The sequence below is a fragment of the Phalacrocorax aristotelis genome, chromosome 2 (genome assembly GCF_949628215.1).
Source record: "Phalacrocorax aristotelis chromosome 2, bGulAri2.1, whole genome shotgun sequence".
NCBI lineage: Eukaryota > Metazoa > Chordata > Aves > Suliformes > Phalacrocoracidae > Phalacrocorax > Phalacrocorax aristotelis.
This window is the reverse complement of record NC_134277.1, coordinates 92268285-92288747: the sequence shown is the minus strand read 5'-3', so window position 1 is coordinate 92288747 and position 20463 is coordinate 92268285. Positions and strand designations below refer to the sequence as shown.

Sequence of the window (20463 nt, the reverse complement as noted above, 5' to 3'; positions counted from 1 at the left end):
TCTGAAAATGTACTTTGACAGTTGGATGATTTTATTTGTCTCCCTCTAGCTAAACACCTACAGTTACCATAGACTTCAAAGGGAAAAGTAGTTGCACAACTTCATTCTAAATTAACAAAGTATTTGTGTGGGAATTGGATTAGAGGGACTGGAGCTAGAAGTCAGTTCTCTGAGCTTGAGTAAATCAGAGCAACTCCTTTGACTTTAGAAAAGTTCTGCAGATCTTGGTGAAAATTTGCCTTTCAGTTTCGGTACATATTTTATCCATTCATCAACACCTATAATAAGTAGAGATTTTTCAGAGGCCAAGAGTCATCTGTGTCAGAATTTCAGCAATCACTGAAAGATAATGAGAATTGATCATGAATGTTTCTTGTCTCTGGAAAACTTGCATAAAGACAACACTTTCATTAAAATGGGGGGAAACCTCTTTTTAATTTAACTGGAATAAAAATACATTCAGTAAAAAAACAGAAATTATTTCTTTAAAACCAAACAAATGCGCAGCCAAAAAACTCATGCCAGGAATTATTCCATTCATAATTCTGGTCCCCATAAAAATCGGCTATGCAGACAGTAGAGCAGATATTTTTAAAATTGTATGTTTTGTGCAAAGTTTCCATCTTCTCCTCCAGTATAAATTGGCATATCTACAATGAAAATATATTGAAGATGATCAACTCCAGTGGTTTGATAGTTACTGTACGTTAAAAAAATTTATTGCAGCAAAAGTTCTTCTTGGAAGGACGTATATCGCGTATATAACTTCTGTCTTCTGTGAACCAAACACATTGGCTGATAGAGTTAAGCCTAGAGAAAATAAATTCGTATTGCAATGATGAATTCACTTATCTCAAGACCTCTGATCCTTTTTGTGGTTATTTATGATTGATAAATGCTTAACACCAGTTGAAATTATGAAAATGTCGTCTTTGCTGTTCTTGGTTTTTGACCTTTTGAACTCCCTCTTTCCTGAAGCCTGTTGCCAGACCATTTAATAAAGACAGATTTTGATTTTCGGCTAGGTTGTTCACCACTATTTGGTTGAGCTAATCTATGTTCACCTAGTGCAAAAGTGTAAGTGAAAGGAGAAACCAGCCTTTTCAGACTAACAAGGCTTTGGCTTTTTCCACCCTTACTCTTCCAAGATTGCTCTCCCTAGATCTACTAATGGCCTTTGAAGGCCAAGTGTAAATGGTCTCTTTTCAAATGTTCTTTCCTTGTTTTTCTTCTGGCTTGGTATTTTTCTGTCGTCTTCCTATACCAGGATTGAATTGAATTTTGGAGTTCATATGAATTTTCCTCTGTAATACTTCCTCCTTCATGTTTCTTTAAAATGCATTTTTCCATTGGGGTCTGTCATTGGCTTTTAGACCTCTCCTCATATGTTTTAAGATGTTGCTTTGGTTATTTTCTTCCATTCTGCCTCATTCCATATATGCGTTAAATCCTTACCACAGAAATATTTATTACACATTCACAAATCTATATGTTAATCCCCTTTCCTTTCAGTCCTGAATCTTTACCAGTTTGAGTTCTGTTCATGTGACTTTTCCCCAGATGTCTTCATGTCAACAAGTGAGCATTAACATCACCATCTTTCTGGGCTAACATGTAAGCAGTCATTCGAGTTTTCTTGCAGAATATGGTTTCTGCCCTGCAGTCTCCTTGGTTCATTGTTCCTTCCCCAGGATATGAGCCAGTACTCTATCATCACATTCACTGAAGTCTTCTGCTTTTTTTTTTTTTTCTCTCCTCTCTCAGATTTTTGTCTTTGAATTTCTGCAAGGACTTCCCCTCTGGTCAAATCTGGTGAACATATTCCCTTCATTTTTCGCCATAACGATTGTGTGTTTATTTCTTTCCTTGCTTCTTCCTGTGTTCTTTCCTACTCCTTTCTTGTCTGCTTTTGTACCACTTGGACAAATATCCAAGAGAGACTTGCAGTGTTTTCCATGTTTTTTCCCATTTCCTTTTATAAATCACCTAACTCCCTGTATCTGTCTTGTTACAAGCCCATCTTCTGTCCCATTTGATGAGACATTTCGTCTTGAATAGATAACCCTTTCCTTCTCTTAATATATTAGCTTTTCTGTTTCGTTTGGGTTTTTGGTTGGTTTTTTTTTTGTCTGGCATAGTATGTGACAAAAATTCTTCTTTGTCATCTATCTCTTGCACTATCAGGTAATGATACACTTATTTAGCATATATGCACATATAAAAAAAATTATAAGTAATGTGAGTAGCTGAATTTGCTGATGGCCTATTTTTTTGTTAGCCATTCCCTCTAGGGAATATTTTGAATTTAATGTTTCTCCCCATCTTGGCTTTACATATTCGTATTTTTGACAGCTATGAAAAAGCTGTTCACAGAATACAGTCTTTTTTTTATAGGCTGACGCATTTTGACAGTGCGCTGTGACAAAAAGTGTTGGACTTGTGGAAGTTTTTAGCAGTCTAACCAGAAAGAAGTAAATCAGCCCTGAAAGGGTGCATTTTATATATAAATTGATTCTGGTATTTTCCCAAAATGATATTAAAAAAGGGAGAAAAAAAATGACATTCTAGCAAATGAGACACAAAGTTGCCCACACATTCTGAAAGTCACGATAAATCATTTTACACTTGTATGAAATGCAAACAAACCTCATTCTAAGCACCTGCCAGCATCCCAGGCTGTCCCCGGCAGTTCAGCTTGACTTTGGAATTCACTTCAGATTGTGTCTGCAGCCTGCACCCCTACCTCCCACCCAAGTGATGGACAGTAAAGTTTCCATTAAACTACCAAGCGGCATAGAAAATACCCAATGCAGAAATGTTTTCTGTGCTATGTTAAGGATGGCTTTGTCTCACTAGGGTTTACTACAAAAGCAAAACCATTTTTGTTTTAGGGGTATTCAAAATGCATCTGTCATCCAGAAATTAAAAAAAGCCACATGCTTTGTGTGCTATCATTTAGCCTGATGGTATCATATGCATAGCACAAAGGCATAAAGGAAGTTGGCATGTGTCCGGAAGCTTGTGGTATATGTCTGATTTCTCTGTGATGTGTCTGTCACCTTAATGTGTCGTTTTAAGGGATTGGATAGACATGTGTTTTTTTTAAAAAGTGTTGTGATTTTAGTATATCCACTTAGGAAAATACCTATAATGCACACATGCTGAAGCTTGTGGCTATTTCACAGATGTCTTTGGATTTATGCCAATGTTGAAATACCTTCTAATAATTTTATGTTTCATAGGTTTTTAGCTGTATTTTTGGAAATTAAGAATCTGGTGAAAAGCAGAATATTAAGTGGAATATTATCTGGAATATTAAGTGGAAAATATATTGGCTTGTGTGGTTATGAGCTGAAGTTTGCTTTCTTGAACATGCACCTACTTGCTCTGCTGATCATGTTTGTTTAGAAAAGAATGTTTAGCAACCTAAGTTTCTTTCATTTGTGGCTAAATAGCTTCAGATTTCAGCAAAACAAGTTTCATCCTTCATAGGACACACAGTGACTGAAATTAAACAAATTACGCATTAGAAGGATTTGTAGCAAGTATATTTTCACTGCACTGAGTTGAGGCTGACAGTCAATGCTTACAGCTCTGAATCAAAGAAGATATGTTTCTCTTCTTTTTAACAGGTTCCTCAGCTCTAATTCACGTGGTCCACAGGGTACATGCTTGCTGGTTACTGCAATGACTTCAGATTGATAGGAGAGGGCAAAAATTATTTAGGTGTGCCTTCCAAACACTGATTAATACGCTTCAGTCTTCTCATTAGCACCAGGCAACATGCTGCTTGCTCCCACCTTCTGAGTGGTTGAGACATGGCTCTGCCTTCTTTCCCTTTGTCTCACAATTCAGAAAAGGTAGTGTCTACCCTCTCCTGTCAACAGAGGTTATTTTTGCTAATTCTGCTGGGTTGTTACTTCTTTTGAAAACTATTAATTTATTTGAAACAAACTGTCAGTTAACAGAAGAGATGATACAAGCACACAGATCTAAATCAAGTTAGCTTTTCTTCCCTTTTCTGCATGTATTGCTGTGATGGAAAAAAAAAAGTTGCATCCATTTCCCTTGATACTATGACTGTCGCCTTCATTCTACCAGGGAGACTTCCTCAGATTGACGTGAGTGATTTTGGGTACAAGTAATAGACAAAGGTTTTGTTAAGCACAAAGAGTAGTGTGACTTGTGAAAATCTGAGGAGTGAAAGATGGAAACAGGAGAAATTAGTTAGAAGTAGTACACTGAATTTTAAATCACCAGAGATGATTCAAAAGCTCCTATTCTCAAAGCATTGAGGAAACACATCTGTCATAAAATCTTGAAAAAGTATGGACGATTTGACAGTCTGAGTTGCTTGAATATTATATAAACATTGTTGAATTTGTAGATCTGTATTCCACTGCTTCATATGTGCCATGGTAGCTTATTCGCTTTCAGAGAACTCAGATTAAATTTGTGAGCTCTCACTGGCTGAATACTGAGGGAGACGGTAGCAGTAGGACATTGATATTAGCAGTTAGGCTTGGTTTTACTGCATCTGATTCTTTAGGCTTGCAAGAATTTACAGGCACGTTCATGTTTAGCTGGAATGCATGTATTCTCAATCCATGTTTTCTAACCTACTGATGCTTTGAGTAAAAAGTTTATATTTCTAACCATCAAAGTAAAATACTTGACTGCTCATTAAAAAAGTAGTCAACATATTTGCAATTTTCACCGTATTCAGTCTTTATCCATCTGATTTCCAAATGGAAAAGGAGTTTTGAATATTGCTTCACACACAAGAAGTGTAACAAAAACTGAAGAAGGTTCTTGGAAGGCCTCTCTGGTTGGGCACCCTCTTTCTTCTCAGTGTAGTGCACGGGCCTTGAGTTAATACCCACACTTGTTCCCTACGCAGAAATTCACAGTGAACCCAAGCCCCTTGGTCTGTTTCAGAAAGCTTTGTTCCTGGAGGCTTCCAGTTTTCTAGTTCCTGCCCTTGGATAGTTGTTCTTGCAGCTTTTCTACTGGGAAGGAGGTTGGACACCACAGAAGGTGCAAAGTGAACATGACTCAGTCGGAGCTGGAAACCAAGGTTGCGCTCCTAGCTAAAGGGACGTAGAGATACTTTACATAACATGACCTTACCTAAGTGAGGACAAGAAGTAATCAGATAAAGTTCTAGGAAGGGAAATTATAGTTAAGGTACAAGGAAAAAAATTCTAATGATAAGGATAGTTAACAATAAAACAGCATAACTGCAGATGGTGTGGACCTGTGTCACAGGAAGGTTTTAGTAACCTCTGCAGGGACGGATTGGTCATGCTACTTCAGTGCTGGGAGATAAAGCAGATGACTTTGTAAAGGAGGTGACCTCCTTGCACCTGGCACTGCTAGGATTTCTGATCAACAAACTTTGTACTGAAAGGAGAGGAAAGTGATCGGCCACAGTGAGGGAGAACTGGCAGGGTCACAGGAGAGAGAATGTTCTCAGACATTTCTAATTCAGGCTTTGTCAGTTCTGGTGTCCACCAGATGGGCCCTGACCACAAGGTCTGGAATTGCTAGCTAGATACTATATACTATAATAGACATATGCAAGCATAAGGTAGCACAGTAGTTGTACAAACTTCGAAGTATAGCTCAAAACGTTTACAGTAAAACCTTGAGAGCCTACTGCCAGACATAGTACCACGTTGATTTTATGCCTCTACAAGTTACTGTTGTGGAGAATAAATAGTTGTTTCTGCTTTAACATTGTCATGGGTGACCAGATCGTTTCCTACCAATAGCAAAATGCAATGAGGTAATAAAGCAACGTAAAGCAAATATCATAAAAATGCATTTTATTTTTTTTACTTCAGATCAGGAAAAGGTTAACATTTTTTCCTTTCTGACTGCAAACTCTGTGCAAGTAACAGAATCACAAGTGCCTCAGGGAGTACAAAAAACAAACTGTATTCAGTGTGGCTGGTTAGAAAGGAAAATCTGAGCAGTCACAATTTTGGTTTTTTTAAAAACTATGTCTCCAAGCAATCTCATGACCACAGTATTATGCTTTGGTTTTGAAGCAGGAGCTTGGATTAATTTAGTTTTTGGTGTTGTCAAATTTAGTGCTAGTGTAAGGAATTTCAGTATCATGTCAAGGAAAGCAGCCTTCGACTTTAATTTGTACAGTAGGTCTGACATAATCTGTCTGGAGTTTTAAATGGCCAGTTGTAATCAGTTGTGGCGTCATTCAGCAAATCAATAAAAGTTTGCATTAATGGAGCTTAAATGTCCAACAGGCATAAATATTCTGGCTGTCACTGGGTAGATGGATTTGTCTGCCTGCTCTAAATCTTACCTTTTGTATTTACCCCCAGTGTACTTACAAAAAAAAAGATTTCCTTTATGATACCTTTATTTTTTGTCTCTGTTTTGGAAAAAATAAAACCCCTTATTTTTTGCTGATACATCTAGTACTTTGAGTGCTTAAAAACAGCTCAATTGATTACTTTTGATTTAAAAACTTCTCAGAAGGAAATTGCATAACAAGACTGGGAGCTCAAATATGTGAGTTTTGGCAAAGAGCTGCGGAAGAAAGGCCTGGCTGTAGCAACCTCACAAGAAAAGAACTTGACATTTTGAAAAATTTTTATTGACCGGTGTGGACAGGGAACGGGAAGTCAAATCACTCTCACAGGCAAGCTGCAGTCTCTTCCTTGCTGACCTTTAAATGCCACTTAGTGTCTTCAGAAAATCAAGGAAATGCTAATAACAGGGCTTTGGGAAAGAGAGTTATATATGTGGGATATCTTTTGAAAACAAACGTAAGCTGACTTCCATTTTATATGCATCTATTTTTGTAAAATGGAATCCTCACAGCAGTACAGTTATATTTTTTAATAGATTAATCTTATTAATAATAAATTTTTCAGAAGTGCCCATAAGATATCAGAGGTTCTGTTCATGCTTGAAAAGTTTGCAAAAGATGCTTTATTATCTAGGTTGATTCGACATTATAATCTAGGTGTATTCTAGGTTGATGACCTTGGAAGACAGACTGGGCTCTGCTGTAGGCTCTTAATCTTGCTTGTGCTGAGTTCATCAGGCTGTGGACTTTGCTAATCTTCTAGGAAGCCGACTTCTTGGTGTCTTTTGAAAATGGGACTGGTATGCCTAAGGTTACTTCATACTTCTGTGTTTTTAACAACCCTGCTTTGCCCTTTCAAAAAGTCTTTGAAAGCTAAATTTCAACTAGAAGAACTAGTAGGAAAATATCCTAAAATTAAACTGCTTAACCCCAAAGAAAGCATCTTGTACATTAGAAAAAAAGAAAGTTTCTTAGATTTCAGAAGTTTAATGAGAAGGAAAAAACTAGCTGGCGATTATAACATGGAACAATGAATCCATGAAACCTAATGGCACCATACGTAGGTACTGCGGCTGTTTCTTGACTCCTTCCAACATCTACTTCATGGAATTGAAATGGACTTTAGTCCACGGTTGTAGTTCAGTACGTGTTCCAAGACGTTTGCTCAACTTGAGTCTAACTTGACTGCTGACCTATGCTGTTGTATCTGTGTTAGTGCTGGATTTGCTTCGGTTTAATTCAGGGAAGAAAAGAGAGAGGCCTCTTTTTTTTTTTTTTTTCTTGCTAGTTTGGATTACCGAGGTGTTGCTTGAACTGCTAGCAAAGTGCTCTAACACTAGCGGTCTACCAAAGACTATGATTTTACTAGTTGGGAGACATTTTTAAATGCTCTCTATATAACTCATTACCATGAATTTTCTTCATCTGACATGATTTTTTTTTAAAGCAATGCAGTTACAAAACACAGATTGTAGGTACTGATTTTGATTCTGAGCAGAACATTCATGCTAACCTGTTTGTCAAATGAAACAGAGGATAAGGGCTGACTTTTTTAGCCAGCTACCTTGGCTGCAGTACTTGAGCTTGGCTTTCCTCTCACTTACACTGCTGTAATTTGAGTAATTCTGCTGAAATCAATCCATCGATAACAAATTAAAACAACAAGAAATGAGAGATGGTTTGGGTAAATGGCATGTGCATATCAGGTCCCTCCAAGTTTGCTTAACTATTGTTGTATGCTCTTATAGTTGCCTTGCTAACCTGCCTGAAAACCAAACCTCAAAATCCAGAGATGTGCAAAGAAGCTGCACTGCATCTAACACAACATAAAACAGAAAAGCTGGGTAAGGCATTGTCCCTCTAGATTAGGTTTACAGCAAAAGATGAGTCATGCCAGAAACACTTGTGTCAGTTCTTTGTGTCCAACAGGTTTTTTGTTTCTCTTAAAGCTTATGAAAGGGACTACACATGGGAGAGCTTGCAGGTCTGCCTCCAGTTAGACAAAGCTCTCATTGCTGAATGATGGGGCTTTCAAACATACTTTGAAGTTGTCCTCATTCCATTCCCCTGGAAGCCGTAGTGAGTTTTTATTTTAGGGGAAGAGTCTTAACATGAGCATTCTTGAAATGCTCATTCAGTAAATAATGGGCTTGATATAAATGTTGGTCTTGAAAAATAAAACATATATGAATTTCCAAATTTTTTATTTTTTCTTTCATTACAGACTTTTTACTATAAACTATTTATGGTGTAATGTAATTATTACTTTTTTCCCCTGTATCTTCGTTACGAAATCCAAGCCTTAAAAAAACCCCAACTTTAAAATGTTTAGTTGTTTATCACTGTATTCTTTCTCAGTGATCTGTTGCCTGGAAAAAGTTTCTGATAGCTGTTCAGCCACAGGACCTTGAGGTAGAATTCAATAGATATATTAATTTAAAACTGGATACATCCTGTCTTCTTACCAGTAGCCTGCATTTGTAATGCTGGGAGGGAAGTCTTAGGGGTTTTTTGTTATTTATATACATCTTCAAATCTCTTAACAAAATTTCTCAACCTTTTTATCCAGCAAGGCGAACAAAGAATTAAGAGAGTCACAAAAGCATCCCTGTAAAATACACTTTAAAATTATTTTGTTCAGTCATTTTATAAATATGTGAAAAGAGGAAACTGCTGTATGTTTCACCCTGTGAACCCTGTCATTTCTTTAGGAGTAAACAAACTTTATTAGATAGAACCAGGTACAGTGAAAAAACATGGTAAATACTGCTTTAATCCTTCAGTAAAACTCTAGTCAATCGGAGAAGACCGGTAACATGCCCTGTTTGTGCTAAATACACTATGCCAAGATGAAGTCTGCTGTGCAGTGTGCGCATAAAAGATAACGAAAGCATCCAGCTGGTAGTTTTAAGTCAGTGAATGTTACCATGTGTGTAGTAAATGCAGGACAAGACACAAATGAGTTTGCTATCTGCATTTAGCATTTTCAGTTGCTTTCGCAGGAGTCTAGAGAACATTGAACTTTACCAGGCAGTCAGGAGCATGTATTACATACCTCTTTTTGCATTGCTATACTTTTTAGCTCTTTGTACTTCATCAGTGCTTCCTCAAAAGTTGTAAAATTAAATTAATTGTCTTTTTGAGCTTGCGGCCCCATTTTTTTCATTTTTACCTAAGATTGTTCTTGGCACTTGTGGAAAGGAATTATCATACCATGTCACAAGTCAAGTTCACTGCAAGCTACACTCCTACAGAAACCCAGATGTCTACCACAACGAGGCAGCAGCCATACAATTGAGGCAAAGCATTTTCCAGTGCTTTCCAAACTGGAGAACTTAGGTTCAAAGAACTGCCTCTTTTATTTGGAAAGTGATTGGCTTTGTGGTGGCCTTTTGACTGGTGACAGTTTCCTGCCAGTATCTATTCTGTGGTCTTGGACAAAATTCTGCCTAAGAGCTTTATGTCCTTGATGGGTGCGTTTTGCAAGTGCAGTAGCACGTTCTGTTGCAATAAGAACAGCATTATCAACCGTGGTTATCAGGATGCACTGGTATCCTGCTCCAGCTCATGGGAGACTGGCATCAGTGGTGTTTTCACAGAAGCTGTTTCTGAGAAGTGACTGTCTCATAACTTAATTAAAAAGTAAAAATCTTCAATTTAATGTGGAAGCTTCTCTTAGTTAAGAATAGCAAAAGGTGACTCATAGGTTTTGAGGGAAAAGTATTTGCAAAATCTTTATCAGCAAATTGAAAAAAATTCATTATGTTGAATTTAAGTGTCAAAACTAAAATAAAAATGCACATTTTCAAGCAATCATATTTGCAGCTTTTCTGCTATATGGCTGCATATATTTCTGTTTGTATATTAATATAAAAATGTATTAAGGTCTTGATCTGCTCATCATGCCTCCTGAGTTATTAATATTGCCTGTAAGCTTTGTTCCAGTTGACCTTTAGAAGAGTCCAAAAGTTACAGTTTGCAATTCAGCAAGTTTGGCAGAGGACATACGTGATTATTCCTATCATTGTTTAAACGGTAACCAGATGTGTATTGTTTTTCTTTTTTCTTTCCCATTGTTTTTTAAGGAGTGATGTTAATCCAAGATGTTAATCCTTTTACAGGGTTTTTCCACAGCGCCAAATTCCCCTTCGGTGAATTCTCGTTCTAGTAGCCTGGGTCCATCACTGTCCCTTGGTAACATCTCAGGAATGACAGCAAACCCAGAAGTGAAAAAGCGCAGAGCACCTCCTCCACCAGTTGCGACACCTGCATTGCGGAACGTGGAGATGAGTGGACGAGAAAAGACAGCAATACAGGTAACAGTGACAGCACAGAATGGGCTTCTTTGCTTGTTGTGCTGGCTGCCATCAGCTCATTCATCAGAGCTAAAGTAATTCACAGATATTTTGGCTAGACATTAATTACAGCTCACCAAAACTCTTGATCTTACCAAATAAAATTATCAGAAGTCTTACAGTTTCATACATATTTACTGAGCTTTCTTGAGACTGCCCCTAGCTTTCTCCTATGTCAGGGATCTTTCTAAATGAGGAAAGTTTTGCAAGACATTATGCTAAAAGGAGGAGGGTGAAGAAAAAGTAAGGCAGAAAACCTGGAAATTGTAGAGGGTGACTAGATATCCTTGTTGGCCAGGGCCATCCTGGAAAATGGATGACAGTTCTAATGACTAACAAAAATCTTCAGCATGATCTTTTGCCCAGATACTTGTCAGAATGTTGCCTACACCCCTACTTCCAGTGCTGCCGTGGGATACCAGAAGATCTGCTCTGCTTTCTGAGTTGTGCCATGTGACCTTTTAAAGCAGTGCTCTGTTTTTGCATTTAAAAAAGGTCACTGTTCCGCAATACAGCTATCGAGAATTGAACAGAAATGAGGGGAAACCTTTCTGAGGACCTAACTCATTGAAAAGAATAGAGTTAAAGGAAAAGGAAATTGTTCTTGTTTTTGTAGTGACATTCAGGTATGTATGTTACTAAACGTGCACAAGCACATTAAGACTTCTGGTTCTGCCATCAACAAAAACTATTACATTCTAAATGTATACTATAAAAGTAAGTGGGTAACGCTATATATGGATGCCAAATAAAAATGCGAGGAACCAGTACCTTCAAGGTGGTGTAATGTGGGCTGACTCTTACCTGCTTAGTAATCGTCACCTCTACAGCAGACTGATTTTTGGAAGGCAAACTGTATTAGTGCAAAATGGAGACAGGAAGGAATCTCTGAGTTCAGTGTAGCGGAAGAGGAGGAGTCTAGTGCGCAATCTCACTCACTGTCATTCTTTTATTTATCTGTGTTAAGACATACCTTAGGTGCCTTCTCCAGTGAAGCACTGTGTAAGCAAAGTTGATGAATGCTCTTGTTAAAGGATTGCAGAATGTTATTTTCCCATTAGGATATCTAAAAGTGTGATTGCTGGAAAATAGCAGTGTTTCATCTTTCAAAAGTAGAATAGGTGCCTTTGAAATAGTCCTCATTTGTAGACACAGCTGAAGAGATGCGACGATGTTCTCTTGCAACATTTGGTGCACTTTTTTCTTAAAAATTTCCTTTTGAAATTCCTACTGTAAATATTTTGATGAGGTTTCTTGTGCCCCCCAGAGTTAAATATTTAATGTGTTTAAGATAAACAGATTTTTTGTACAACGATACTATGGCATTATAACTCTACGTTTATGGTAATCACAGATTGTATTATTCTACCATTCTCTTAGGCTTATCTTTATGCAGTGTGGGACTAAGATTTTAAATTGTGTTGCACAAAAACACTGAAAAGCTAAACTCTCTTTAAACATGTTAACATTTCTTTTCTTAGCATTGTTGCAAATAGACTGAAGTGCTGGATTTCTGAAGCCATTGGGAGAAAAGTGTTTATTTTATTTATCACAGGTAGCATACAGTACAGTGCCAACTTCAAATTCTCTTAGTCTAAAGTAAAAGCTATTTTGAAGAAGGGAAACAGAAGAAGGTTGCATCAGAGGATTTTCCATGACAAAGTTAATTTTGGGCGATAGAAATGCCTTGTGTAGCTGACAAAGCCAATGAAGAGCACAGTAGATGATGAACACAGTTGTTAGAGTCTGTTTGGCTGCATTTGTTGAGTAAAGGACATGTTTCTAAAAATGATTGCATGGGTCAAAATATTAAACAGTTATGGTGTGCTTCTGAAGCTTCTGGGCTGAAAGTTCCTCAGAGGCTGCCCTGTTGTTCAAATGAAAATGTGTGGAGTACCGTTGAAATGAAGCACAAGTTCCATGAAGCAATCAAAAACCGAGGGAAGAGATTAATTATTTAGTATTATGTGGCAAGGTAGCAACAGGGATATTGTTTATAAGAAAACCCAAACAGTTCTATTTTATCTACGTGCAGACTATCCAGTTTGCTGTGAAAATAGAGTAAAAAATCTCAGGGTGTAAGTTTATTTCTTTAGTTTATGGGAAAGAATTAGCACTGGTCTTTTTTTTCAGGGAAGGACGTCAATTCCGTATTAATGGACTTCCTTCCATAAAAAGATAAGATGTTTGTTTAGAAAACTTTATTTATGTGCAACTGTTACTAACAGGAAGATCCTGCAAAAGGGGAACATGTTTATTTCCAGTAGCACATTAATAGAAAATGAAAAAGGTGGTATTCTGAACTTTCAGAACATTTTTTTTTCTTTAACTATCTGGATCCATAAAGTTTTGTAGAAAAGCACATACTGTAGCTGTTATGAATACCTATAGTTTGACTTTCCAACCCAATAAGTTATTTTTAATCCATTGTTAAGCTCCAGGGCATTCAATTTTCTTTACAGCATAGATGATGCTTTAGGAATATATATCTCATCTCCTTGCCTAGTGGTTGCCATAAGAAATTTCCATGTGTATGAAGACTGGGTTGTTTTAATTTATACCTTAGATTTATGTTTTCTCCACTTGCTTTCCTGGATAGGTGGATTACTGCTATATAACTTTACCATATTGCAGCTTTTGTTTCTGTGGGGCTTACAGTAATTTACCTCCTTGAGGGTAGGGCCCCTGCAGCAATTTTAATTACTTTTTTGTGCAGCATCATTTGTTTTCCATGTCTATTTAGAGGTAGTGTTCCCTCTCTAGCTGCTTTAAATCTCCTGTAGCAAATACTATTTCTCTTCAGAGCACAATTGAGCAATGTTTCAGGGTGTGCTGAACATGCAGTAAGTAGTTTGCAAAGGAGCACGGAGTCAAAGAAAGGAGTCTATGGATTTCTTCCCTGGAGACTTCCCCCCTGTTTTTTCAAACATCTCCAAAGTGATGCTATTTAGAATAATGAGAGGTCACTTGTAAAAATATTCTTCAAAAGGCATGGGTATGGTAACATTTCCAGTATGAAATCCAGAAGGTTGGATGCTTTAGAAGCAAGGAGGTCCCCTCCTTTCTAAAGTTGCAACACGGAACCCACATCATTGAGAACAGTGTAGAGGGCGAGCAAAAACTGACCCCTCTTTGCAAAGGATCTCTGTTCTCTGTCACAGCACTTTAGATGATGTGCTAGAAGAATTTGGGGCCACCTTTCGGTAGGTATAGTATAAAATGAGTCCTCACACCAAAAAGCATGCACCATATAGACAAGATATAGAAAACTGCATGAGTATGCCATTGTAGATAGAGCACACAGAGAAAAGCCACACATGAAGTCTGACAGAATTAAATGCATCTCTGCAGAGACTTATTCACTGACCGCTCTTTAAAAGAAAAAGAAGTGTGTTTGGGTCATTTCTTGGAAGAACTGTAGAACTGAGTATTTGAGTCTTTTGAAGGTCAAGAATATTGTGCATTGGTGAATGAGTTTATGGGAATAATTACTTTCTTGGGTTGTTTTTTTTTAGTGTGTATGGGGAAACACAGAAACAAGAGTGAGGGGAGCTGATAAAGAAGGCCCCAGGGACTTTCTGTAAGAGCCTTTTCTATGAAATGGAGTGGCTTAGTCTGAATAAAATCATGAGACTTTTTGGAGACATGAGAATTAGAAGAGGGCTCTTCAGTGCCTTCATCTGTATAATAGCTCTGATGTCAACTCCAGAATCCAGAAATGCAACTTGTAGCCTGTGCTAAAGGAGCCATGTGCTGTTTCAGCTGCTGTGATTTTCAGAACAGAAGCACTTTCATATAATATGTAGATGTAACAGGAGGCAGTTGGGATTTGTTACTAGGCAGTTAAATTCCTGTACTGACAGAAGAATGGGGTGATACACAGCAGATGCACAAAGGAAGAGGCAGAAGACAGTAAGCTGGGAAGAGTATGGTGCTTATAGAGGTGATCACAGCAGGTGTTATTAAAGCAGGTCTTAGACACTTGCCTACGATAAATCTCCGTTCCGTAAGTAACCACGGTACATGTTCTCATCTGGTTGTGATTCTTCTGTCCCTCAACTTCCCTACAATTTCGGTGCCTGCTGGTATCATGCCTCATCCGTAAAATGATGCTTCTGATAGTCCAAGAAAATCTGTGAGGAAAAAAGGCTGTCATCCACACAAGCACAGGTTCTAAGAACTCAGCTGTTTCTCAGAAGGAAAGCCAACTGCAGGAGTATTATTATTTGAAATACTAGGTTTATCCAAAATACCCAGGGACAAGTAGGTCCAAGAAACTTTAATTCACAGGGCATGCAGATGGAAAGCTCTATTGATGGCATCTTTACTGATACAGCTGTGCATACTAGGAACATACCTTATTCTACACTGTTCTGCAGGATCTGTATTCATTGCTTTAGGGCTTAATTTGCAGCCACAGGGAAATATGTCATTTGGAAAACCTGAGGACAAAAGGAATAACAGTGTGACTTCATACCAATCAAGATTATCCTCGCAGTCAGCTAACCACGAATCTGTGGCATTAGATGATGAAGTAGTAAGGTGGAAGATGGTAATCACTTTGTGCAAACATGCAGGAAGGATATCTGCAAAAAAACCTGGTATGCTGGGGGGACATTAGTGGAAGAAATGCTTGCTTTCCTCAGATTTTTATATTAACAATCTCAACTTAAACTCCTTTCGCAACAGAAGGTGGCATAGTGAAGAATAATGTGATATTAAAATCACAGTGGCCAGATACTGAGTTGCTGAGCAACCAGACGTAGCTTCTGACATCTTAAAAGTTCAGAAGACGTCAAGCTACAAACTCAGCTTCCTAATTACAGACAGCTGAGCTAACCATTTCTAAAAATCTTGGCCACTGTTTTAAAATACGTTTTAGTTCTAAGGAAGATAATGAGTCACATTTCCAAGTGGCTTCCAAGTCCATGCCTGTAGCATACACACATACACATGGGAAATTTGAGAACTGCAAATTCAGGGACTGATTCTGGAAATTTGGGTGAGCCTATGGTCCAATAACACTTTGAACAACTTTAATATGTTAATAATGATTTCAATATAATTTTATACATATATTTCCTTCACTGCCTGTCCTTTATTTTTACCACTTGAACACTATTCTGTAGTTCTTGCTGGCAGAATGAATTCCAGGAATGTATTCACTACGTTGTGCTCATTTGCAATGTCACTTAAAGTATTTCAGGGTTGCCTGCAGATGGGCACAAGTTCAGTGGCTTTCAGCAGGACATTTTATTAGAGTAGTTTCTGTTTTTGACAAACTCTTAATATGCTCCATCAGCCAGAGGACACCTAAGGTTTTAATCGCTGATGTATTCTATTTATACTGGTTTACATATAAAAGGACGTTGAATAGTACTGTATCACAAATTCTCTTGTGAGAAGGGCATCCCTACCAAAGGCATGCAAATGCTACTAAATGGCTAGGAAGCTTAACCCAGTGTCCTGCCAGCTCCGCGGCACTCGTATCATCAGTTCCTGGCAGAATCAGAACTCTTTCAAGTGCAATATGCACTGGAATATGGGAACATGCATCACAGGAGGTTGCTGTCTCCAACAGGAGTACAGAAACACTTGAAAAGGGAAAAAAAAAATGAAAGAAGAAGAATAAAACACGTGGTGGTCAGTATTAGAAATTATCAACTAGGATGGCAAAAATAACATTCGCTATGCATTTCCATATTTTGAATTTCCTTCTGTTCAATAAGACATATGGCAAATACTGAAAGTATCTTTTCTGTATAAACTAGAAATTTCACAAATTTTTAGTGTGCATACCTTGCTTTCTCCAGGGAAGATATGAAAGTCTTATTTCTATTTGTTCATGTTAAAATGGTTCTCTTAAAGCTGAACTTTTCATTTAGGCATAAAATTGGTCAAAAATAAACTGGAGGTAGGGAGAAAGAAACCTGCAAGCAATCATCTGAGCAAATCTGTGACTCTGGCTGCCATTATTTAAACCAACTGTTTTGCAGTATTACAACTAAGATTAAAATCTATAAAACAAATGTTAGAATATTGTATTTTGTACTGCAGCAGAATAGCCTTCTGCTGTAGGTGTTTTCTTCCCTTTTACCTTAGACTTTTTTCTGTACTTCTGCATAAGGTGAAAGGTAATGAGCCGTTCACACTGGAGACCATCTGACACTTGTATTCTGTTTTAATAAGGAGTCTAGAATTCAGCAAAAGGGTGGATGGACTCAGATTAGTTATCTCCCTTTCATAGGTTACACCTAAGCCAGAAACGTCTACTAGAAGTCAACAAGATACGAGTGCATGTTTTTTTTATCATCTTTTAGAGAGGAAGGGAGGTTTCTTTTGACTCAGAGGTCTTCTGGGTGAGGTCTTCTCAACCTTTCTCTTATGACACATTTCCTTTCCCCCTTAAGTGTTCTGTGAATGTATTTTTGTTTTGCTATGGTATTGGGTTTTTTTTTTTTTCTGTGGAGCATCCAGAAGTTGCTTTGAGAATAACAGGTACTTTTTTCACATTCTGAGAAAGGATGCAATGAATCAGTTTCTGCTGTAGGAAAAAACTGTTTTTCAAAATGTGTTTTTTACTTTTACAAAATATTGCATCTTCTAGTCACTTGTAAGGTTTTTATAAGTTGCCTGAGGATATGAAAGCAAGATTTGTTCTGAAAGAGCAGGGAGAGCACTTGACTGACTTTTTAATTTTTTTGATTAAAAATAATTTAATGACTGGGTTTATACACCTTTTTAGTTTGTCCTGGTTTGGTTTTCTTTTTGTGTACGAAGAAGGCCTGAAATGTGAATGGTGAATATTATTTTTAAAAGTTCCTTTTCCTTTGTTTATTAACTGAGGATATCATGAGTGTTAGCTCTGATCATCTTCAGTTTTGGTAGCGGACTTGTTAGAACTCAGGCAAGGCGTGATACATTTCAATAGCATTTTGTGATGAGGGCAGGGATATTGAATCTTCATTAAAGGAAGATGTTCTTTCTCCAGAATACTGGTCAGGTGCCCAAGCTGTGTAAGTATAAAAGAAGAATTTTATGCTGTCATCAAATAAGCATAAAATTATGCTTATTTATAGGCTTCTTTTTAAAGAAGTCAGCAGGTAGTCAAGGCTCTGTGAGATGTCTGTGGTTTAAGAATAAACATAATGCTAATTTCCAGAGTTCTTGAGGCAATCGTGAGGTAGTACAACTGCTAAGAAAACTGAAGTCATGCTCTCTCACTAGTTTTTGTATTAGAGTTTGCATATTAGATGCTGGAGTGCACACAGTACTGCTGTATGATGCCAGATTAAGAGGCTGGGAACTTATTACACAATGGCATGAGGCAGTATTTTGATACGGTCAAAGAGTAGCTGAGTCTATCTCTGTGTGTTAATACAAATAGATTATTAATAGATAAAACCATTAAAAATTGAGATTGTGTTTCTTTCTATGTATTTCTCATCAAATTCATGTACTAATCACTTACTTGGGTTGTACTAGGCTATAAGTACTGCATGGTAATTGCGAAACTTTCCGTTAGGCTTTTAGTATCCATCTTCCTTTGGGGATTTTATTCCAGTCATTCTGTCTGAAATTTTATTTAGAAGCTTATTTACTTCATTTATACATTTCTGTAGGTGTTGAGAGTTTACAGATAAGCTGAGGTCTTATTCTTTTGCTCATATAGACATATAAAAATAATTAATTTTGCCACAGTGACAAAACACGGCCTTACTCATTGGCCAAAGAATTGCCTACTATTCTCCTAGGATGGTAAAACAGTTCAACTTTGCTTTACATTTTCACAGATTAAGGTTGCCCACATAGGCAGTTAATGAGCATCAAGCTTGTCCAATAGCATAGATAAGGAATGCACTTTAGTTCCTTTGCCTGAGCAGTAGCTGTGCAAAATATTCTCAAGATGATCCTCTGGAGACTGCAATGCTATCTGAAATGGAAGAGGTTGTATAAAATAACTGTATCCATGGTAAGTCTCTTTCTACTGTGTGGAGCAAAGAAATAGAGAAAATATCACTGAATACTGTTACTGAACACTACTGATGCCACATTTTGGATTTTCTTAAAGAAATTCAGAGAAAAGATGTGGAAGTAGAATTGTTTTTTGCAAAGTATGAGGGAAATCAAGAATACTATAGGCCTCCTAATGTGGATTATGTACTGGAAAAATGACTAGAAATGTAGGAAGGAATTAAATTATTCATTATCTTAGTGAAGATAATGAATAGGGTAAATACAGCTTTAGTAAAACAGAAACCCTGCCTTACAACTCTCATAGAGTGCTCTTGACACATTCAGCAAACAGACGGATATGTATGATCTGGTTGATACAGCCTGTCTGGGTTTCCACAAAGCTTCCACCAAGGTCCCTCACCAGGGATTTGGATTTCTTAAGGAAACCCAGTCTCCATTCCATCAGGAGGAAGATTGTGTAACTCTCAAATAACTGACAGTAAAGAAAAGAAGAGGAATCACAGGTTAGGAGTAAATGATCTGCTCATGTAGCAGTGGACTGGTGCAACAGCTTTGGAGTATTTGATGATCCATGTTCATTGTATAAGGAAGTGACCTGGAAAAAACCAGTAAAGTGACAAAGTTTGTTGCTGGTACTTGACTTATCCAGCTAATAAGGACAAAGGCTGAGTATGAAGAACAACTGTTGAAAGACCTTATGAGATGGAGTGCTGGCAGAACTTGCAGGTAAAAGCAAGTGAAAGTCTGTGTGGGTAAGTGTGAAGTGATATACATGAGAAAAGACCACTCTTAATTTTGCCTAATACCTTATAAAATACTGGTGTCTCAGTTGGCAGTAACGAATTAGGAAGGCCTTAGGATCATAAGACATACTTCTTTCAAAACAGTCAGCTCAAAGCTCAACAGCAATCAAAAAAGCAAATCAGATGCAGAGCATTTTAGGAGAGAAAAAGAGAACTTTATTACCCCACTGTATTGTGAGCTTTATTATGCCATCTTAAATACTGTAGTAGTGTTCCTCTTATTTCAAAAGGGTATTACAGAATGAGAAGAGACTCACGGAAGGGCATCAAGGGTGATCAAAGATGTGGAGTAGCTTAACAGAGGAATAACTGTACATCTTAAGTAAACCATGCTGCTTCATCTTGAAAAAGTGGCATGAAGACTATGGATAGGGATTTGACTGTTCAACCAGCCATCACAAGAGCATCTGTAGCTAGTAAGAAACAGGCAAACCACAAAACCAGAGTGTGGTTCTTCATGCAAGCAGTAGATCTGTGGAACTCCTTGTCAAGGGTTGATATGGGCATTAAAAGTTTACATGGGCTTGAGAGGAGACGGAACAAATGCTGCAAGGACGACAAATCCGTTGTGAATTTTTAAATATAAACCGCACCAGGAAGTCCCTGACATGAAGATGGTTGGTGGCTGCAGAAGTACTAGGGAGAAGGTGGTATCAAACGTACCTTCCCTTCTGCTGTCCTCTAGGTGCTTGCCACAGTCTGATACAGAAGCCTGAGCAGAACCCTTGATCTAACCCAGTACAACTGTTTTTGGAGCATACTGAAGAGATTTGTACCTAAATATTTGTCTCATATGATTTGACACCGCTCCAGGAAAGTCACTGGCAGCATTCTCAATGACTTCACTACATCTTCTTATCACTGGTAATTTGATAACCAGACAATATATCTCTTGTTACGAACAGAAACAGCTGTCTTTGCTATTCCAAATAATTGCTCTCTTTCTGTTGTGGTCATGAGTGCAAAACTTTGCACTTGCAGAATGAGGCTG

At 37.7% G+C, this 20463-nt stretch overlaps 1 protein-coding gene across 14 annotated transcripts in view; it reads left to right on the top strand.

Moving 5' to 3' along the window:
• COBL (cordon-bleu WH2 repeat protein) overlaps positions 1 to 20463 on the top strand; it is a 168999-nt gene that overhangs the window by 83715 nt on the left and 64821 nt on the right. For all 14 annotated transcript variants that reach the window (XM_075084386.1, XM_075084385.1, XM_075084384.1 and 11 more), the window contains one exon: positions 10459 to 10653. In XM_075084386.1, coding sequence (XP_074940487.1) covers positions 10459 to 10653 — 195 coding nt within the window. The remainder of the gene's footprint in view (positions 1 to 10458; positions 10654 to 20463) is intronic.